The 22,713-nt window shown below is 45.5% G+C and overlaps 1 protein-coding gene across 1 annotated transcript in view; it reads left to right on the top strand.

Moving 5' to 3' along the window:
• The window catches only part of Sod2 (superoxide dismutase 2), a 105,781-nt gene that overhangs the window by 51,548 nt on the left and 31,520 nt on the right, over nt 1–22,713 (top strand). Inside the window, exon 2 of the mRNA XM_065450673.2 lies at nt 5,964–6,142. Within this exon, the coding sequence (XP_065306745.1) occupies nt 5,964–6,142 (179 nt within the window). The remainder of the gene's footprint in view (nt 1–5,963; nt 6,143–22,713) is intronic.

The following is a 22,713-nucleotide window of genomic DNA, read 5'->3' as shown; positions in this document are numbered from 1 at the left end:
TCGGCGGAACAGAGCGGACTCGGCGCAGGAGCAGAAGGGTAAATGGCATGAGGTAAAGCAAGCTGGATAACCCCTGCAGAGCAGTCAATAAGAGTCAAATGTGCCAAGAGAAATCAAGTCCTATGATGATGGCATGTGGGCATTGGTCTAAGACGTAACACAAAACTGAAGTGTGGCGTCTGGCAACAGTGACACGGGCGGTACACAACCCAACAACAGCCAGAGTCACGCCAGTGGCTATGCGGACTACAGCCATTGGAGCAGGAGTAAGAACTTTCTTCAGACGAATACGGAGTTTTGAGTTCATGACTAGTATGTGGGCGCCGGTGTGAATGAGCGTGATGACAGGTATAGCATCCACGTCTATGTTGATGAGGTTGCGATGTCCAGGTAGTGTGAGCAGAGGAATTTTGACTCGGCTGGTGGCAGGCTCACCTCTCGGAGCTGCGCCCGTCAGTTTTCCAATGAGCGGCGGGAGTATGAGGGAGGAGGAGAGCGACGACGCAGAAGTAAGTGGGGCAGGTGTCGGGATGGCGAAGGGGGCGGTTTGATCGTGCTAGCCATGATGGCCGAGCGCTGTCGTCGTCATTGTGTAACAGCACTCAGGAGCTACAACCTGGACGTCAAATGTTCCAAGCACTGCGACAATGGTGGGAAATGTGTCCAATGCGTCTACAACAGAAGCAGATGGGCCTGTCATAGGAAGTGCGCCATTCTGCAAAATTCTGACAGTGAGGACGAACAGTTGGGCTTCTGTATAACTCGGGTGCTGCGGGTGGGTAGTAGTCAGGTCCGTTCACTGGACAAAGCATCTGTAATCCTGCCTTTGCTAGTTCTTGATGCACAACTTTTTGGATTAGGGAAAGGGTTGCACGGACTCATTTGGGTTACGCGTCTGAAGGGGAACTGGGGAGGCAGCTTTAATCTCCTGGCGGATGGTGTGCACAATATTGTTGGACGCAGAAGGAACGGTTGGAGCTGGTGGGAGAAGGAGGTCCTCTCATGTAGACGTCGCAGCCGTCTTCAGAAGACGTGCTCAGAGTAACGCAGTGGCCTATTACTTCTTCATAGCATCGGCATTCATTGACAGGGTGTCCACCAACTGAGAAAACTGTGAATTATCAGGGATTTTTAGTAGTCTAGAAAAACTCAAGGAAAACTCGGGGAACTTGTGCTTCTATCAGGGAAAATTAGCTGTAATTTTATTGAATGGGAACGAAAGTCGCAGTAATGCTGGCTCGAGCAACAGGGAGGAATAGTAACTAATGGTCTTCGACGCCGCGTCAGCTGGAGGAGTTGCCAGAGCACAGTCGACTGACTTTCCGGACGCCAGATAATTCGGACGGTTTTGCGGCACTACATACCCCATAGGGTCAGTGTATAAGAACGTCTAAAATTTCGGACACAAGAACGCTTCACCGTCCGATTTTCCGGAATTTTTACTGTGACCGCAGGTCCGAAACGGCATTAATCAAAACCGCCACTGCCGTCATTTTGATAACCTCGTCGTCTCGTCCCGGCACGCAGATCCGCCTGCAGCCGTAGCCACCACAAAGACAATGATAGGCCCAGCTGCTTCGAGGTTCGGTATTAAGCTTCTTGCCATACTGTGCCGTGTTTTTTATTGAAAGAATTCACCACTGTCGGCAATGGCATCGATACCGCCTTTGTGGTCATGTTGATCGGCTTCGAAGTTCTGAAAGCACGACGCGTTGCATAATGCCGGTTCCCGAAAGTCAGCTTCGCCTCATCCCAGTAATGTTACGCTGTGAAGCATAAGTGTGGGAAGGGGCAGCTGTCACGGGACACAGTATGTATTCCTTAATTATACATGCGCGCACCCGCCATCTCCTGTCACAGTACAAGTACCGATATGCCTAATAAGTGTACTGGCCGCCCTTCAGAGCTTTTTCGGACGTGGCTGTGGCGATGTGAACCATTAAGGGCTGTAAAAAACATGCATTCATTTTTTCGGATGTTTTCACGGTTCCTAGGTAGTCCGAAAAATTGGACACTTACTGTACAATTGTCCAGGAGGATGCTTCAAATAGTCCGTATGGCGAACGCGCTGCCGAAGGAGAAGAAGAAGACAAGGACCTACGCATTCAGAAATGAACACGAAAGGAAGCATGCAACCACTTTTTTGAAGGAGCTTGCACTCGTAAAGCAAAGTGTTGGCTGATGCCGAGATACAGGTGTCCCTCATCCGAGCAAAAAAACTCTTTTAAAACAGTGAAATGCAACACTGAGGCGTTGTGTGCAAGCTGAAAGTACGTCAGGAGAGTTGAGGTTTACTTACCAGCTGTTGTGAGATAATCTCAGTTGTGATAAAGTTCGGGCCTCGTACCAATTAGCTTGCTATCAGTTGATAGAAATACTCATATTCGAAAATATTCTGCATGCATCTCTTATTCGTATTTGAGAATGTTCAACTCAATTTGCAATGGTTTTTACTATTTCTTTCGACGGTATTTTATTCGCTGTGCATTTTACTAACCCCTCCCTTCTGTTTTCTTTTTGAATAAAGTAAACAATACCCCTTACTTTTCAACTGGACAAAGTTTTTAAAAAAATGTTTTAACATGCTTACTAGAGAGTGACACCATTGGGAGAAATGATGTAGGGAGCCCGTCTTGACATAAAACAAAGTTCTGTATCACTAAGGGAATATTGCAAATTCACTCAGGGAAAACCTGGGAAACTCGGGGAATTTGGAAACATCAACTTGGTGACACCCTGATTGATGACCTCTTGCACTCTGAATGAGTTCTTAAAAACCAGAAGTGTTAACGCATCATTCATGGTACCTTTGAGGATATGCGCAACCTTTTCCGTTTCTGGCATCGTGTCACCAATTTTGTGACAAAGTGCGAGCACGTCCTGAATTCAAGTCTGAGCTCAGCATGCAAGTTCTTTCTGTGTAGCATGACGGCGTCCGATAGGCTTGCCGAACAGATTGATGAGCTTTTGTTTACATACCTCCCAGCTGGTAAGTTCCTGTTCGAAGTTCAGAAACCACATTTGTGCAGTGCCTGCCAGGTAAAATATGATGTTTGCTAGCATCAGAGTCGGGTCCCAGTTGTGTCTAGTGCTCACCCGTTTGTACAGCCAGAAAAGGTACCTGGGCCTTGCGGTTGTGTAAAGACGGGGCAGTTGGCGGCGGATAGTTGAGGCACTGTTGGTGACCTGCTCGCATTCTCATCCCCGCCTTGCGCAGGCACTGTAGATATTGCCAAGGAGCGTCCACTGCATAAATACATCTTGAAACTTGGAAAAATCCGCACTCGCCACCAAAATGTTATTGGGAGAAAAGGCTCTTGACAATATATTTACAAGATATATACAATGGGCAGAAGACAGGCATACAAGATGGAGGCCGTGCGCACGACTATCGGCGATCATTGTCTTCGTCAGTTCTCTCATCATCGTTCGCTACTGCAGCACCTAGTAGCAATATTTAAGTGAACAGATTGTTAGTAATAGAGAAATTGAGGTAAATGCGGGACACGATTAGAGACAAACCTGGGACATTCAAGGGCTAGCCTGATGGCAAAGGCACTCCTCATTATAATTCTGTCACTAGTACTCAGCCATTCGTAATTAGAAGACCAAGGGAATACCTTGGAAAACCAGGTCTACTGCCTTGGTGAACGCCTCATCTTTCTCTTTTACTCCGCTGCAATAACATGTTTTTACGTGAAAACTGATCACCTGTGCTGTTTCACACAATTTTGTCATATTGTCATGTGGTAGTGACTGTGATGAACATAGTAGCAATACTGTAAATGGCAAAACTAAATCTTTACTGGGCGAACTTTTGCCCTCAAAAGCAAGTTACACTTAAAGCACAATGATAGCGGCGAACAAAGTCGGGGATCGTTGGAAATCTGATCAGCGGGTCAAGTGCATTGCCTTTTATACATCAGTCGAATGTTCCAGAGTAATTGCTGGGACCCGTGTGTCTTCCACAAAGTTCTACACTATTCGCCTTGCGCATACATGTAATCGGATTACACAAAGTTCGGTGACGGACGTTAGATAGAACCATCGATAACATTCCAAAAATTAAATTAAATTATGGGGTTTTACGTGCCAAAACCACTTTCTGATTATGAGGCACGCCGTAGTAAGGGACTCCGGAAATTTGGACCACCTGGGGTTCTTCACTGTGCACCTAAATCTAAGTACACGGGTGTTTTCGCATTTCGCCCCCATCGAAATACGGCCGCCGTGGCCGGGATTCGATCCCGCGACCTCGTGCTCAGCAGCCCAACACCATAGCCACTGAGCAAACACGGTGGGTGATAACATTCCAGAAACTTCCTATACATGCTGGCGCGTTCTACGCTCTGCAATAACATTTTTTAGGCATTTTTATCTTTATCGTCCGATAAAGATAAGCAAGTAGATATGTCCATATGCTTCTCTTGATTGCTACTTTTGTGCCTTATTCATGTTCTTGCCCTCCTACAATAATCCCCAATATGAGCGCTGTAGATAGTTGTATAAATAATATAAAAAAATACATGCCACTACACACTTTACTCTGATATGCCGCAATTTAACTTTGGCAGCGATGGCAACTACTGAGGGTAACCGCACAGGCCAGCACAGTGGTGCTATATGGAACAAGGGTAATAGTGACACGTGCACTTGCCTATCTTTATAGGGCGACCACTTTTCGCCGCCTAACAAATGTTATCGCACAGCGCGGGATGCGCCTGCATGTATCGGAATTTTCTGGAATGTTGTCGCCGAACCTTGTGTTATCCGATTCCATTGCGTGACGCAAATGGTGTAGAACTTTGTGGAAGACATGCAGGTCCCAGCAATTAGTCTGGAACATTCGACGACTGCTGTTTAAAAGCAGACGTGCTTGACCCGCTGATAATATTTCGACGACAGCCGATCGTGTTCGCCACTACCGTTGTTCTTTTAGTGTAGCCTGTTTTTGAGGGCACAAGTTCGCCCAATAAAACATTCATTTCTTTAATCACAGTTTTGCTGCCTTCTTTACCGTCACTACCATGTGACAATATTTATTCATTTTTGTACAAATACATCTTCCAATCTGCCACAAAGGGCCTGAGAGCCAGGCAACACAAAGCACTGCGCAATGGCAGAAAGTAAGATATGAACACGTGTTTAGTGATTGCACCCCCATCATACCTTTACGTAGAAAGGTTCTTGTTGTCCTGCTGGGCAATATGGACTCTGCTGTGTCACTTATGCTCTTTTTTCAGCCCAGGCACTTTACACTCTGTACGCTCTACAGGTTGTCCATATGACGTGCCGCCTTCGAATGGACGAAAGTTTGATTCCAATAATTCACACACACACTGGGACTAGGGAGCAGATTGCAGTTACTTTATTTTTCAAGTTAATGAAGGTTAAACAATGTAATCTTACTTAAGCTGCATATTGTCCCATTGTAGTGAAGGTGAACATAACTGCCGAAAATCCTAGTTAAAAAATCGATCTCTTTATTGGACAAACTCTTTCCCAGCAAAACAAGCAGCACTTGTAGCAGAACAATGGCGGTGAGCAGAATTGCGGCAATCCGGTCTAGTAGGGGTCATGGCTCATTGTACACTCTAGCGCTGCTGCTCGTGTGCAATTTAGAATGTACACCATCATTCGCATCGCACACAGTCTCATTACACAAGGCTGTTTCACTATATATTCGGCAACAGCATTCAGGCATGTTCTGATACATGTAGATGCATCTGCTGCCTAGGGATAACTTTGTAACTGTGGTTAGACGGTGAAAGCAGTTGCTGAAAAAAGATTACAGCAATCTATGTCAACGTTTTAAAACACTTGAAAGAATGAAGCCAATCTGTGTAGCTTTACTAAACTTTGTCGAACAAAGAAGATGTGGGATCTATCTCCACTTAAATATGCAGAAAGGCCAATTATTAAGGAAACTGACAGGTTTCTTTATGTCCCCTACTACTTGGCAGCCTTGTCCGTCCAGGAGCACGCAGCAAGCACACCCTGCCTGACCTGCCGTATGACTACAATGCCTTGGAGCCCATCATTTCGGCCGACTTGATGCGGGTTCACCATGATAAGCACCATGCAGCCTATGTGAACAACCTCAATGCTGCCGAGGAGAAGCTGTCCCAAGCACTGGCCAAGAGTGAGTGCAGCAGTCATCCAGCTATTGCTCTCAAATAACACATGAGCTCATTCCAAGCCCATGTATGCACCCAATTTCATTAGCAGAAGCGATTCATTCGTAGTCGCAACAATACCAAATAGCAGAAGGCAAAAAAAGCATGGTCTTTTGTACGGTGGCCGTGCACAGCTGTGAGCACGACTGATCGCATATGCAGCCTGCGTGTCCTGTTTTAGGATAATCTATCATGTGTGCAAAGAGTTGGCATGCTGAGATTTTATTTATTTATTTACAGTAGACCCTGCAGCGCCGAAGCATTATAGCAAGAGAGTGGGTACAGCATAAAGTGACATATTTAACAGGGAGAAGCGGGCTAGTTGGTGGTCGATATTGGAATGCATCATGTAACCGTGCAAACAACGAAGGACAAAGAAGAAAACACACAGGACAGGCGCAGATCCGCGCCTGTCCTGTGTGTTTCCTTCTTTGTCCTTTGTTGTTTGCGCGGTTACATGATGCATTCCAACATAAGGTGACTAGCGCGAGAATATAATCACACAAAAAGGAGGGATGACAAAGGAGCAATGCATCAAGATCAAGAAAAAAGGGTACGTCAAAAAAGTACAAAAAAGTACACGAATAACAGTACAAGAGAAAAAGTACATTCAACCTGCAGCCATTGGTTTGGAAGAAGATTGCAATCACAAATCATTGATTAGTCTTAAAAATACATGCAGAGGAGCACTCACAACTTCAACTGGCAACTTATTCCATTCAGAAATACTGCAGGGAAAAAAATAAAACTTCATATAGTTCATATTGCAGGAAATTTCACGTATTTTAAAACTGCGGCCTCTTCTGTTTGATATATGGTGGGGTGCTTTAAGGTATTTTAGCTTGTCAATGCCTGTTGCATCAATTTATAATGCATGCAGAAGTTTCAGCTGGTTTCAGATTGCATGACATCGTGTGCGCTTTCTTGTTCTTTTAGTACTGGAGGTTGAGTAATCCTGAGTTTTAGACACGCCTTGAAGTGCAAGGCAGACAAAGCATTTGCTCTCCACTGCTGGCGCTTTTCGTGACAGTGTTGCCCCACTGCAGGTGACACCATCAGCCGTCGGAGCGGACGTAAAAGCTAGGCTGGCTTTCGTGGCGAACTCTCAAACTTAACAAAATACTGTGTTTTTCTCATTAAAATTTATTTCTGATTGTCCAATAATTCAGAAATTTTGGCAGCCCCTTCCATGTAAGAAAGATCCATCAGTGACTGCACTTACTTGCATAAAAAGTTGAATTTCGTAGTGTAACGAAGTAAATTGCCAATTTTAGCCACTTGGTTCTGTCGAGGCTTAACTATTAGCCGGTGTGGTCATGATGATGATAGTGGACACTTCTCGTGTGTCCGCACATGAAACCTTCTTTAGGTGACTCTTCACAAGTGTGGTGGCCTCACACTGCGACTGCTGTGGCTGGTGTAGCCAGCCTGTCTCGTGTTGTTCTTATCCAAAGATGCCATTGTGTTATGGGAGACCTCGAGAACGGGTTCTCTCATGTGACAAACATTGCTCTTTGGTGTGCACAGTATATTGCTATGGGTAAAAATATTGACACAATGATGTGGGGCTCCCGCACTGCAGGACGGTGCGCGCAAAGGTCGGCGCCATGAAAGACGAAGCGTGTAAGCTGCATGCTCTTCTTCTGGCCCGCCATTAAAGAGAAGCATCTATTTTGCAAGACTCCGCCTTCAGTCTACGTTACAATATAAAGATATTGAAGTAATAGTTCTGCAGAAACCCAGAAGGTGGAGAAATGTAATTAAGGGAAAATAAGACATCCACCCTATCGTAGCAATTGCTAAAAAGGAAACTCGTACGGAGTCTTCGAAAGAAAAGCCTCGCAGTTTAAGAAAAATTTGGCCTGGTCCACGACTCAGACCCGGGAACACCGCTGTCAGGAGTGACAAGTTCAAACAAAGAAAGAAGACAAGAAAGCGACCCTACGATTGAAGGCACGCAAGAAGAGATGGAATAGAAAAAAAGGAAGAGGGAGTGAAGTGAGCACATGGAGCGGCCATCTTGGAGAAGGGGCACACATAGAAGGACGTGCTGGCCGGGACGCAGCATTCCAGGAGAAGGCAGCCAGAGATTGCCACTCTGGGTCCTGCCCCAGCACCTAGGCGATGCAGCGATGTCCCGCCCGAGTACCAGGCTTGGCGAGCAGATGACCGACACCTCCGGAACTACCGCTGGCCCTGACCTACCTGCCAGGGCACGTCAGCGTTCACACCGCTGAGCATAGACGCACGAAGGCTGGCTGCAGCCAGTCACCGTCCCGTCTAGGGAACTAAGCTGGGCCGGCACACAGCAAGAGCGCCAGCCAGCACGAGTCCTGCTCTGCCAGAGCACAACAGCTCCTCAGCGACTGTGCCTTTGTCATGTCAACCGGGGCACCGGTGACGCTGGACACGAACGATGACTGAAGACGACCTGATTGCAACGATGGACCACAGACCAGGGGACACCGATATCCGCCTCGAACAGAACCGGTACTGTAAGCGCCCCTACGATAGCGTATAAACGAACACCACACAGATGTTGGTTAACATGGTAGTGCGAGCGTAAAACATAGCAAGGGAGGACGCAGTCCGACTGCAATAAGTGTTGAATGTTACCGTGTGCTACTGCTGTTAAAATTCCGTATCGAATAAATGTGTGTGCTACACCTTGCGTTTGTGTGTTCATTCTGCCTGCTCAAGCAAGCGTACCAGGCGTTAACGTATGCATGACAACCGCCTTTCCGGGGCAGTCGCTTTACCATCTGAGCTAACCAGGCAGCTAGCAGATTACTCCACGTTGCGGGTTTCCGCTCAACTATTACATCAAACTCTTGCCTTTGCTTCAGGTAGTTGACAAATTCGACTTCGCCCTGCCATCTGCTAGCTGCCTGGTTAGCTCAGATGGTAGAGCGACTGCCCTGGAGAGATGGTGGTACCGGGTTTGAGTCCCGGACCAGGATGAATTTTTCTTAAACTTGAGGCTTTTCTTTCGAGGAACCCGTATGGGGTTTCCTTTGTAGCAATTGCTACGATTGGGTTGATGTTCCATTTTTCCTTAATTAATATAAAGATATATTTACAAGCTTCCTACAATGACCTGCAACACAGACATGATGGCAGAAAGACAATCTTTACAGTTGTCATTTTCTTACCAGCACGGCCAAACATGTGTTTTTGTATATGCCAGCTGCCTTTTCTCAACATCTTAACAATACTACAGTAAAACCTCGTTAATTCGAATACATCATCATCATCATCATCAGCCTTGTTACACCCACTGCAGGGCAAAGGCCTCTCCCATACTTCTCCAACTACCCCGTTCATGTACTAACAGTGGCCATGTTGTCCCTGCAAACTTCTTAATCTCATCCGCCCACCGAACTTTCTGCAAGTAAAATTCTTGCTTGGGCTAGTTGGTTCATGCTTGAATTAGTAAATGCAAGGCGCAGAAGAACAGGACTCAAGAACACACACGACAGGACCAGCGCCACTCACAACTAAGTTTATTTCTGCAACAAGCCTGCCTTATGTAGGGTAATCAAGCCGAGTCACACACGAAACTTCAGAAGTAAAATACAGCAATCTATCGAACACTCGGAAGTCATATCTGGCACAAAATATCAGATGAGCAAGCAAGAACCACACGTGGAGCAGCATGAGAAGCAATTCATCGAGCATAGTCTTTTCCAAGCCAACGGGGAGAAAAAACAAGACATAAAAAGTACCGTCTACGCTTCACTATCAAGCTATCCACAACATAGCACACACTTCAAACGCCTAAGGCCCAGTCAGTGATAAAACCCACACGACAATGGGAATAATGACCAACGAATAACATGGAAAAAACATGAATAAAGGCGTCTAAGTACAGCATCTGCGTCAAAACTAAAATCTCTAATAGTCACTCACCTAAAAAATTGATAAAATATGTAACCGCACGAAAAATAGACCATGTGACAATGAAATGGACAGAACAGTTGATTGATAAAGGGTAATTAGGGTAAGTTGATTGATAAAGTGTGGAGTGCCTGTTTACGGGATTCCTCGTCGAACAGACCCTACCCCTTAGTGTCAGCGACCACGTTGGGCCTCTTCTATGGAAAATGTTTCCTAGATGCGATGAGGCGGAGCATTATGGATGTGGACACAACTCTGAAACACAGCTCTGAAGAATGCGGAGGTGGCTAACCTGAAATTTATTTCACAGGCATCGCCCTCGAGTCTTCGTTTCGTTATTCAGAGTTTCCCTCAACTGCTGCCCTGTGATTCCAATGAATCTGCTGAAGATGCTTTGGATGCTCTCGAAGCTGAGTTTGCCACACTATAGGCGTACAGTCTTCCAGAGGACATTCTGAATGAATGTCCATTACCCAGTGCCCTTAAATGGGCCTGTAAGGTATTTTAAATAAATAAATTACTGTGTTTACACTCTCTAAAGCTTAGCCTAGACAAACATTTATTGAACTTCGCTTTACTTATCTTGTGAATGCCTGTTTTGATATTTATGTTGTTTGCTCCTGTACTGCTTTACTTATCTTGTGGATGCCTGCATTGATATTTATTTTGTTTACTCCTGTTGAAACACTTACTTTGTGTCTCCCGCTTACTTAATGCCCTTAAATAGGCCTGTAAGGTATTTTAAATAAATAAATAAATAAATAAAAAAGGTGGGGTGGGCAGTGGTCTATGGTTGGATAAATGAAAAACACTGATGGAAAACATGTTTCACCAAGTTGGTAAGGTGATGCTGGATTGATACCGCATGAACGTGATACCGCATAGCAACACAGAGTGTGAGAGGATCTTTAGCACGGCGTGAAAAACTAGGACTGAATTCCGCTCATCAATGTGCAACACAACCCTCCAACACCATCTGCTAGTGAAGGGCCGTCAGTCTGGACCATGTTTTGAGCAAAGTTACTCCGATAAATTTTTGAAGTGAGCGAAATCTGCTACTGTAAGGTCCCTGCAAAAGGACTCATCGAACACTGCCGGAATGTTTGAACGAATTTTGAATGACCCCCCCGAGACAAATAAAAAGTCTCCCAATTTTTCATCTCGCCAGGTTGGCAGGTATGTAGTGTCTCCACAGTGCAATGGCGGGCTCAAAGCCCCGACAGTACTTCCAAGTGTTTTTGAAATCATGCACGACAGAATTTTCGTGCCATTGAAGAAAGGGGAGAAGCTGGGATTCTGCACCATGTATGCCTGTGATGTGAACATCTCGCATGGAGGCAAGTCTGACATCAAGGTCCACATCGCTTCGAAAAAGCATGAGGGATACGTGCAAACCTTGGGCAGCCAGCCAAGCCTAGCAAGTTTTGTACACAGCGACAACAACCTCGGTGTGATTCAGGCAGAATGCCTCCTCACGGCATTTTTAGTTACACACAACATCCCACTGAGTGTCAGCAATCATGCCACACCACTTTTCCGGAAGATGTTTCCCAAGTGTGAAGAAGCAAAACGCTACGCCTGTGTATCAACAAAGATGACATCAATTTTTCAGGAAATGGCGGCCAAGCGGAGATTTCTTTGCTGGGTGCCCTAAAAGAGCAAGTATTTTCGATTGCTGTGGATGGCAGTAACAATAGGGATATGCAGCTTTACCCTGTTGTTGCGACATATTTCGTTAAAGAAATGAGTAGAGTCGAAAGCCGCCTTCGTTGCCCTGGGACAATCCAAGGGGAAGCGACGGGTCACAAGATTCAAAATCTGGTTCTAGATGAGAGTCTCGGAATTAGTTTGTTGGAAACCTGTTAGCTATATGTTTGGTCAATGACAATATCATGATCGGCAAGAAAAGTGTTTCTACTGTATTGAGGTTTGATAGGGGTTGGTTGCCCGTGCCATCTCATCAACTTGGCTGCCCAAAAAGAAGCTTCATGTCTTCCTGTAAAGGTTTAAAGGTTCCTGTAAATGCACAGTATTTATTCACTTCGAACGACAAAAGTGTTATTTTCGTTTGATGCCGCTGCGGCCTAGCAGCTACAACAGCGGCCTCAAGCTTACTGAAGCTGCGAGCCAGCTTTTCAGCCAGCCCCCTCTTCTCGGCAAACACTCGCATGGCAGATACCTCGTTGGCGTTACGTACTCTCTGTGCACTCACGCGGTAGCGTTGCAGAAGTTGTTGGGCACCATTTTCATTGCGGGGTGCTGTTCTCATCGCGACGATTGCATTTGTAAGGCTGACGTAACACGCAGCTTCTGCTACTGTCAGGCCTGAATTGCTCGTGCTGTGGCTTTCCATGTCATCCTCATCACTGTCGTTAGTCGGCACTTCGGCAACGACAGAGGCAACAATGGCGAAAAGTCGAACCTCGTAGTCGACATCTTTTCGCAGTCGCAGCAGTGCTGCTGAGCAACTTTTTCGCATTCCAAATGCCACACGCCGTAGTCAACAGCAGATCCTTGTCGTGTGCCAGCGCCGACTTCTTCGATAGCACGAACATGGCACGAACTATGTCTAATTTTTCTTCTATGCTGAGCACCCGGCGTCTTTTTTTATCCTAGCTTCGCAAGTCCTTAATTGCACAATGACGCCACAGTGCTCTCTGGCACGGCACCGAAATGATGTTGATGTTGGTGTGGCTTCACACGCAAACGCACAGGGTGCTTGGAGGTCGTTGTTCCAATCTCTGAGGCTTGTTCTGCTTGGCCGCCCGATGGAAACGACACACGCTGTGTTTGCGCAACGAAAAATGGAAACACTACATGTTAACCCATATGGTTAACCGATACGTACACAATAAGCTGGTACGGTTTATGCGGATACAAAGCACAATATTTTCAATGGCCGCTGAGTCAGAGATTTGACTTTACTACTTTCAAAACGAAACTACTGTTTTAAGTGGGTATGGTTTAACGAGGTTTTACTGTATCTTGAAAAAAGGGTAAAGTGGAAATCTTACGCTGCACTGGCCCATTTCTTATACATGCCATGTATTTATTGCCCTTTATCTCAAAGTATTTTTGGGTAAAATTTCGTATATCTCGAAACCTTGACAGAGAGTGGAACAAAAACTCAGCCACCAAGCTGCAACTCAGCCACAACTCAGTTTAACAAGCTTCGTGCAAGTCTGCCATGCCTACCACGAAGCGGACGCTTTCCCTGAATTTGAAGTCGGAACCTGGCAGCATAATAGCTTTGTGAAGCAACAGTGTTGCACATCATGTGAAAGGAGAGACATGCATATAGGCAGGCCCTACAAAATATCAGGCTTGACGCAGTTTGTTTTGTTTGCTTTATGCAGCGCACATGATTTATCATCACCGGTGTGATTTCTGTTTGAATTGTATTGTACACAACGGATGCGGCACGGATTCTTTATTCTACGCAACATAGAATAGAAATGCACACAACACCGAATTACCGGGAATGGGGCCAAAGAAAGGGACAACATGAGCCTTCACGAATACACGCTGTGCAACCAGGACGTGCCAGTAACAGGTGAATTTGCTGAAGCCCAAATCGCTAAGATGGCTACAAACGGAGGAAACGGGGAAGACGATGGCAACGATTTTGATGGACCTCAAGAGGTGCCGACATCAGCCGAAATGAGAAACACGCTTCGCTTGCTGTAAAATAAAGTTGAGTGCAGTGGCGGGAACGATTTGCTCATGCAGTGTGTGAAGCAGTTCTAGGATGTCTTTCTAGGTCCAAGTGTCCAGAATAGCATTTCCCGACAGTACCGCTACAGTGTTCGAGAGGTCTAGCACCGTTATCGGCCATGATTATCGCCAACTTCCTGGCCTGTGTTTCTGGCTCGGGAGCATCCTGCTGGTGGTGGGCGGCAAAATCACTGCGGCCCACTGTTGGGAGAACCGATTCCTGCATTAACCAGCCCTTTCCTAACAACGGCTTGAATTAAAGAGTTGGTTGAGAGTCGTCCGAAGGGTGTGTGAAAAAGGAAGGGAGGGACGATGCCTCAACTTGATGATGAATGATGTGTACAAGGTTGGTGGGTAGCCGATTGGGCAGTGGAAGGTCCAAGCAGCACGATGTAACTGCAGTGCTTGGAAGCTGCATGAATTGTTAGCTGATATGGTGACTCTTCAGTTCATCAAAACACCTGCACTCCTTAACAATCTCCGGTTTGGCAGTCCTTAACGTTTTTATTTCAGCTAGAAACATTTGTTTCAATTTTTTATTTTGTAGGAACTTGTGACGGTGGCCCATGAACCGTGCTGTCGTCCCTACATTTATTTTGGCAGAAGGTCGAAGGTAGCGTGAGGAGCAGCGGCTGTGGTGAGCCAGCATATCAGGCTTCTAGAACAACCTTGTGCAGGCCTTGCTTGCGCCTCGAGCATGTGTCACCCAACTTTTTCTCTTCTTTCTGCAGCCGGCTGAGAATGCCGACCATAGCATCCCTGCTTTACGGCGTCACGTGGTGCTACAATTTCACAACATGGTAGACAAAGCATGTACTGAGATGCACTAAATTACAGCCTGATCACTGGTGTTTTGTATGGTTGTATAGCAGTAATAATTGTGCATACAATTTTGTGAATTCTTATCTGAAATTTCAAAGCACCTTAAGGAGCATGAATGAAAGTAATAATTTGTTATTAGTATAAGTACAAAAAGTGAAAAAAATCTGGAATGTGCAAAATATGCACCTGGCTCCTTGTTTCCAACTTTCATAAGTTGGATCGCAAAAAAAAATATTATGGAGGTTTCTTGTCAATACAAGCCCGTGCTATGCGGGAAAGCCATAGCTTCGAAGATGTTAAAACGGGCAAGTTTCTATTGTATAAGTACTGCATATCATATTGACCGCAAATAAAGACGGGGACAACGGGAGAGAACACATAAGCAACACGGGCGGGGTTGTTTATGTGTTCTCTCTCGCTGTCCCCGTCTTTATTTGCGGTCAATATGACATGTAGTAAACACCAACTAGGCCGAACTGAAGTTCTTTTGAATTGTATAAGTAGCATTCGTTTTTTACTCATTGCAGCAGGCATGTAATTTGTTTTTTACTACGTCCTTTAGGTTTGCAAAGCAATGGTTGCCATGTCAGGGAACATGCAGAAGCCTCTTCACACTTGATTATTGCGTTTGATCAGCTTTTCTATGCAAGTAAGGTGGTCTAGTGTATGTTCAACTGGTGTTGGAGCCTCTACATGCTTCATTGAGTTCCTGTACAGGGCTGTACAGTAATAAATAAGGGCATTTGCCGAGGCAGTGTGCAAAATGTAAGCGATTAGACAGCTAGTCAGGCTTCGTCGAAGGTCGGTATGAAATCGACTGCGTGCTGTTGTGTGAGTCGCCTGACTAAAAGATCCTACCTACTCCGTAGCGTTCTTTTTTTGCACAGGGATCATTATCGCAGGGGTGGGGCTCCTGCACAAAATACAGAAAGTTGACTGAAATCGCTCCCCACTGCGCCAAAACGGCTTCGGCATCTGTGCTCCGGTAGTGGCCGCAAACAGTGAGTGGATTCATTCTCTGAAAGAGAGTGCAGCCAGTCACATTCCGCACACCATGCGACGGTGCCTCGCGCACAGCCTCCCGTAATTTTCACACCCATAACACTGGCCTTTTCGGCGCTTCCAGTAAGTGGCCAGCACGCGTGCAGCCACCCTCGGCTGTTGTCGCTGCTCTTGGAACGGCCAGGGTGGCTGTATTTAGGGTACTAGAATATGGTTCAGTGGTTCAAGCAGCGCGATGCTCCCTAGCTGAGGCACAAAACAATGAAAGATAGGCTGAGGGTGCTGCGAGCGAACTAGATATTACAGAGGTGTGCGCTGCAGCAGGTCCAGTGGGTGGGTGTCTCGGTCCACAGGGCCAGTATAATGTAAAACTATTCTAATCTGTTTTTTATGCCCATGTAGGCAAAGCCTGAGCCATTTCGACCTATCATGAAGGGCTAATGGCTGATTTGGAATAAAAAGTCCAGTTAGCCCAAAATTCAAAAACATTGATTGTGATAGCAAATTAGCAGACAGCTATACGCAGTAAGGGTAGATTTATCAACCCTATAACCTTTAAACATTCGCTTACTAACTAAACTACTAACAAACATGGGGTCAAGCACACAAGCAAACATGAACACATCTCACTCAATGACCGCACACACTTTCAAAATGCTGGGTAAAGCGCGGCAGCTGCAAGCGACTTGACCTTCGTGCTGCCTCTCGCTTCAACGCAAATCAAGTGGCGAGAACACAGTGCACATGAAGTTATCGTCACTCGGTGCACTCTGTACCCATCACAGATTGCCTTCAAGATAGATTTGTTTGCAACAAGCCCACATTGCAACCCTTGTCCCCCCACTCCTTCCCCCTAGTGCCTTGTATGCAATGGAAAATGGTGCACTTCCTCCCCACTTTACTCCCTCGCACGCACGAGATTGAGCCGCCATCGTTGGCTCACCCACGCACGTTCACTCGCACCTACAACGTATAGCACGCAGCGACAATGTTGGACATTATGCGGAATATCATGGCGATAACAATGGCAGAAATGCGCCTCGAGTGTCTATATAATTGCTATTGCAATAAAAACAGATTGGAATAGTTTTACGTTATACCAGAAAGTTAAGCATTAGGTGCTTTGGCGGAAGTCTAGAGGGAACAGCATTTCGGCTGGCGCAGTGCAAGCGGCATAGCATGACTGGCCACAAGCAATGCGTGCCAAAAACATCAGGCTATAAATGCGCCTTCGGGCCGCAGAAACAAGAGCTGCGCTCTAAAATGCACTTCCGGAATGCACCACAACCTGCTGCGATGTTGGTCTCCATTGTACTTTCATAGCTGCAGCGGATGCATGTTGCCGAGTTCCACTATACGTACAGCCGGCGGCCACACATGTATCCCAGCATCGCTGGGATACATGTTATAGCCGTGAAGCTCAATAGCCATGCTTTCTGGTACTGCGAGCGCTGATAAACGTCACATTCACCATGTTTCAAACGTTACCTGGTGCTACTTCTTGGCAGAACACCTCATAGAGAAAGAGCATAGCCTCCAAGATATAACAGAAAGATGTAAAGTAAGAAAAAACACGCAGCACCATGTCTGCCTTTTAATCTTTAAAGTCTTGAGAGGGAGAAGTGACCTGCAAAAAAAGGCGTTGACCATGGCTGGCCAGGAGAGGTCAACGTGCTCCCGCGCAATAGCCCTCTCCCCATCCACGATGGCACAGAGTTCGAATTATCGGTGGCAGTGCAGATTTCAGTGTGAATTGGCGGGATGCATTACATATTGCTTTTAATACACTGTTGGATGGACTGCGGTGGCTACTTTGAATTATCCGAAATTTCGAATTAACGGGTTGTGAATTAACAAGCTTTTACTGTATTTGCATAGTCAGCATCTTTTAACGGCTTGCAATATTTTATTATTGTTTTAGCTTAAATGTGTTAATAATAAAATGACGACATAGCGTATTTTTTCTTAGGTGTCCTCGTGATTTTAAGTGCTCCAGTACAGGTCGCAAGAAGTGCAACATGCAAAAAGTTTATTTTCATTTTCTTGATCGAAATTTTGCAACAGAATGTCATAAGCTGAATGAGTGCCTTGCTGTTTAGTTTTCAAAACCCGAAGTGTAAATGACAGCTGCTTCAATGGTTAGTTCTAAGAACAAAAAAAGTGAGATTAAACAATTGCCTTCTACCTAACTATGTGTTGGGCTTCACAAACATCAGTTGCTCAAAAGAGGTTCTTGACAGCTGATTTCGCTCGTATTACCAGATTATCAAGGAAACTGCAGGAAACACGCATTCCACATTGGCTGATGTCGCATTCACAGTGACAACTGCCCTTGCGAGGCACGAAAGGAAGGGAAAGCGGCTAGCATTCGCTTTCCAATATGTCAGGGGCTTAACCATGTCTGCGTAAGTTCCCTCTGTAAGGTAAAGAGAAATTGCCTTTGCAATGAATGCAGGCATATTGTCTTGGCAGGAATTTTCATTTTGCCTGATGTTTTTATACATCAGTAAGCTTGGCCCTGCTTCTGCGTCTGCGTTTGTGACAGTGCTGGCGCTGTCCTTCCATAACAAAAGAGGCCCCCTCCCCAGCACAGCAGAATGCATCTGCTTGGCTGTTACAGCTGAACACCAAGAAGACTTAAACCATGGGTCTAGGAGGGCACCTATAAAAAAAAAACAGTCAGTCCACGTGCTTGCGAACCACTTCTCCAGGCTACGCTGTAGGGCTTTAGCTGCCTCTTTACAAAGAATTGTGCCTTTGCTTAAGGTTTCCACAAGGGAAAATTTGATATTTCGCAACATAGGAAGCAAAAGCATGGCTGTCTCTTGCCTTTCACATCGAGAAAATATGCGCTAAAGCTAACAGAACTTTAGGGTTTTTACATCGTCATCTGCACCTCTCGCCATCTACCATCCGTCAACAGGCCTACCAAACTTTTGTACGCCCTCAACTTGAATACACTTCTTCGATCTGGTCTCCTCATCAACAATAAATAAATAGATAAATTGGAATCCATCCAAAATCGTGCTGCCCGCTGTATAACTTCTAACTACAGTCGTCAATCTAGCATTACCCAAATTAAACGCGATGTTCTCCTGCCGGACTTGGATTCCTGCCGCTCCGTTGCTCTCCTATGCCTGTTTCATAAATACTACTATAACTCATGGTCCAGCCGCCTGTCGCTTGAAACTCCTTCTCGCACATCTACTCGACTTCATAATCATCTCAGTTTCAGGCGCATTTTTGGCCGCACACAGTCATTGAATAACTCTGCATTACCGCGCGCCATTGCACTATGGAATAGCCTTCCAAATAATATTGTCTCAATAAAAGATCCTGCGAAATTTCGTTAACATTTGGAACTTCACATGTTCCTTTGACTTTGTTGTACGACTTTGTATTGTATTCGCCTTTGTATTGTTTTTGGACATTGTTTTCCATTGTATTTCCTTGAATTTGTATGTATTTTTCCAATGTTTAACAGTGTTCCTTTTTTTCCAATGTACAAACTTATTTGTTTCTTTTACCATGCAGTTCCCTTCTTTGCGTTAATTATTTGTCATTTTTTTGTAACCCCCCCTACTCAATGCTCCTCCGAGCCTGTAGGATAAACTGAATAAATAAATAAATAAATTTTCAGCTGCAACTGCGTGGCTTCCTCTATTGGTGAGAGAAGCTCACTCAAGTCTGTCGCCAGCCTCGGTTCATATTTAGACCGTTTAGCCTTCTTGCGCACTCATGCAGAGTTTCTGTCAGGCCTGGATGACTCGAAAAAGTGGTAAAGAGCTTTCTCCTCATTCACAGCTGCAAGTTCCACCTTGTCACGTTGTGAGATTCCAAATGCAGACTGGCCACATTCAACACTTCTTCCGTGGTGGTGGTGCCCTTGCGCATAGCTGAAACGATGACGCTGCATTTTTGTACGACTTCCTTGGCGTTTGGGTCCTAAAATTAAGTGAGAACAATAATGAGTGACTATTGCCACTCAGGTACAGGTAGCGCAAACAGCAAGCATGCACTGCAATAGAGTTTCAAAGAGAGAATGATGACATATGTAATTGTACGGTATTGCACTCAACAACACACTGACACTGTACTAGATTGTATTAGAACAACTGCATTAGACAAAATAAAGTGGGGACAAACACAGCTGTTTTCTCTAGCCCCAAGATAAATTGAGTGCACATTAATGCATAGGCTGCACCTCCCTGTTCTTTAGGAATAGGTAATTGTCGTGCACATAGTGCCCTGGCTACGGCACTATGGCTGGTATTACCTTATTCAAATGGGCTTCGTAATTCAAAAATTTGGAGGACACCCAAGTTTCACCTTTAAGAGTAGAATGGGATAGCATTCAAAGACCCCTGACTGCTTTTCATGCTTCCTGGGCAACTGCAGCTTATGTAACCGTAATGTTTACCGGGAGATGCTGGCGGCGGGCGCTATGCGCGAAGGCAAGCTTTCTGGTAGAAACGCGGCCTCTTGCATAGGTCGGTCTCCTGTTATTGTTTTGCACTTTTAATATTTCAGTCTGAGAAGAGCTAACATAAAGGATATACACTGTCAATGTTTTTTTTTTCTTCATTACATTTGTTTGTAGGCCGCCGTTCTGAAAATTCCGAGAAATAACTTTGTAAAGAATGAAAGACAAGGTATGAGCAACTTTGGTGGTAGAAGAGTGCTTGGACATGCGTGGTTCGGAATTAGGTTCAAAATTCTTTTTGCTGAAGTGATGCCGGAGGCAGGACGCCGACGCCGAATTTTCTGTAACACAGGGCGCCCTTAGCGCTACTGCGTTAAGAACATAGTAGCAGCAGACTGCCACTTCGCTGATTAGTCTTATATGCCAGGCACAGGCATATAAGACTAATCAGGCACAGCGATTTGTACTAGAAGGAGTGTCATTCGCAGGATTTCATTTTCCCGGGCAGGGGAGGGGGGCAATCCACAAAAAGGGAGAGGGAGATCACGAAAGGAGAATAGCAAGGAACACAAAATACAATAAGAGAAAAATAGCTTGAACAAGGAATAAACCAAATCGGAATCTTTTAAAATGTTTCTTTGGGACACCGTGGGTGTTCTTTACATGATGTGCCAGTTTTGTTTTTGTTTGTCTTTAGAGGTATTTCAGAATGGTTGGTTGACATGGTGAGAGCAGACCTCGAAGTCGCTAAGCTTGGTGCCTGGCCTGCAGCAGAAAAATGATCCACAGCCACTATTTGATGCGAAGCAGAGTTCGTGACCTCAGTCATGGCGGCAAATGCACCACGAATGCACAAGATGAAAAAGCGAAGCACGTTGAAAAATTCGGCTAAACATGAGCTGGGGGTAGTTGCATAATACAGCATTAAAGCACCAAAACTGTAATAAGGACAGTTGTCTGCCCCTACTTTTCAAACTGCAATTATTATCACGGTGTCCACCAACCGGGAAAACCGGGAATTCTCAGGGATATTGAGTAGTCTGGAAAAACTCAGGGAAAACTCATGGAATTTCTGCCTCTATCAGGGAAAATTATTTGTAATTTCATTGAAAGGGTTGACATCCGCGGAAATGCTGGCTCGAGTAACAGACAAGAATCGTATTGAATCGTCTTTGACGTCCTGTTGTCGGCTGGAGGAGTTGCCAGTGTACAGTCAACGACCGACTTTCTGAATTCCCGATAATTTGGACGGCTTCGCGGCACCACGACGTACCCCATAGAGTCAATCTATCAGAACGTCTGAAATTTTGGACGCAAAAGCTCTTTGCCGTCCGATTTTCCGGACGTTTTGCGGTGACCACAGGTGCGAAACGGCATTAATCAAAGCCACCACCGCTGCCATTTTGATTACCTTGCCGCCTCGAACCGGCGCCCTCGCACGCAGATCCGCCGGCAGCCATAGCCACCACTGCGGCAACGCTAGGCCTAGCTGCTTCAATGTTTGTTCTAAAACTTCTTGCCGTTCGGCGCCGTATTTTTCATTGAAAAAATTCGCCGCTCTACGTAGTGGCACTGACTTCGTCTTTGTGGTCCTCGCGATTGGCTTCAAAGCTCGGAAAGTACAGCGCGTTGCATAATGCCGGTTCCCATAAGTCAGCTTTGCCTCAACACAAAAGTGTTACGCGGTGAAGCATAACAAGCGTGGGAAGGGACAATGGTCACGGGACACACTATCTATTCCTTAATTATACACGCGTCCATCCACCATCTCCTGTCACAGTTCGGGCACCGATATGCCTAATAAGCGTGCTGGTAGGCCTTTTCGGATGTGCCTGTGGCGATTTGAGCCTTTAATGGCAGTAAAAGACATGCGTTCATTTTTACAGACTGCCGGATTTTACGGACGTGGAGTCTGAAAAATCGGACGTTGACTGTACAACTGACGAATAGGATGCTTCAAATGATCCGTGGGGTGAATGCGCGGGAGGAGGACGAGAACAGAAAGGACCTGCGCATTGAGGAATGAACGGGAAAAGAAGCCTGCCGCTGCTTTTTTCAAGGAGCTTGAGCTCAAAAAACAGTGTTAGCTGACGTTGGAATGCAGGTGTTCCTCATCCAAGTCAAAATAGACTCGCTAAAGCAGTGAAAATGCAACACTGAGGTGTTGTGCGCGGGCTGAGGGTATGTCAGGAGAGTTGAGGGTGACACACCAGCTGTGGAGAATCTCATTTGTGACAAAGTTCGGGCCTCACGCCAATGAACTTTTCTATAAATTGATAGAAGTAGCTCCTATCACCTTCAGTCACTGTGTGCACATTTGTAGACGCGAGCTATTTTTGCCATTTCTGTGCAGTGGTAGCAAGTAATAGAGCATGAACAATAAGTTTACGGCAAATTGAGCGTTTTGTTAACCTAATTCCATTTTGCTTCTGAGTGATATACATCATTACAGAGTATCGCTTTGGTGAAGGCACTACCATGTTTTACATGACGCTTGATGTGGGGCATGTCGGTAGCAACCGTTTTATATATATATATATATATATATATATATATATATATATATATATATATTGCCCCTATTCTTCGTCCCTGTTTCTTTGCACACAAAAAGTATCAATTATGATCGACTGTCGATACATGTGTGAAACATAGGTGGTGCTTGAGACTCCACTGAAA

Source organism: Dermacentor albipictus, chromosome 5 (assembly GCF_038994185.2).
Source record: "Dermacentor albipictus isolate Rhodes 1998 colony chromosome 5, USDA_Dalb.pri_finalv2, whole genome shotgun sequence".
In the NCBI taxonomy this organism is placed as follows: Eukaryota; Metazoa; Arthropoda; class Arachnida; order Ixodida; family Ixodidae; genus Dermacentor; species Dermacentor albipictus.
Note: the sequence above shows the minus strand (reverse complement) of the source record. Positions and strands in the feature narration are given on the sequence as shown.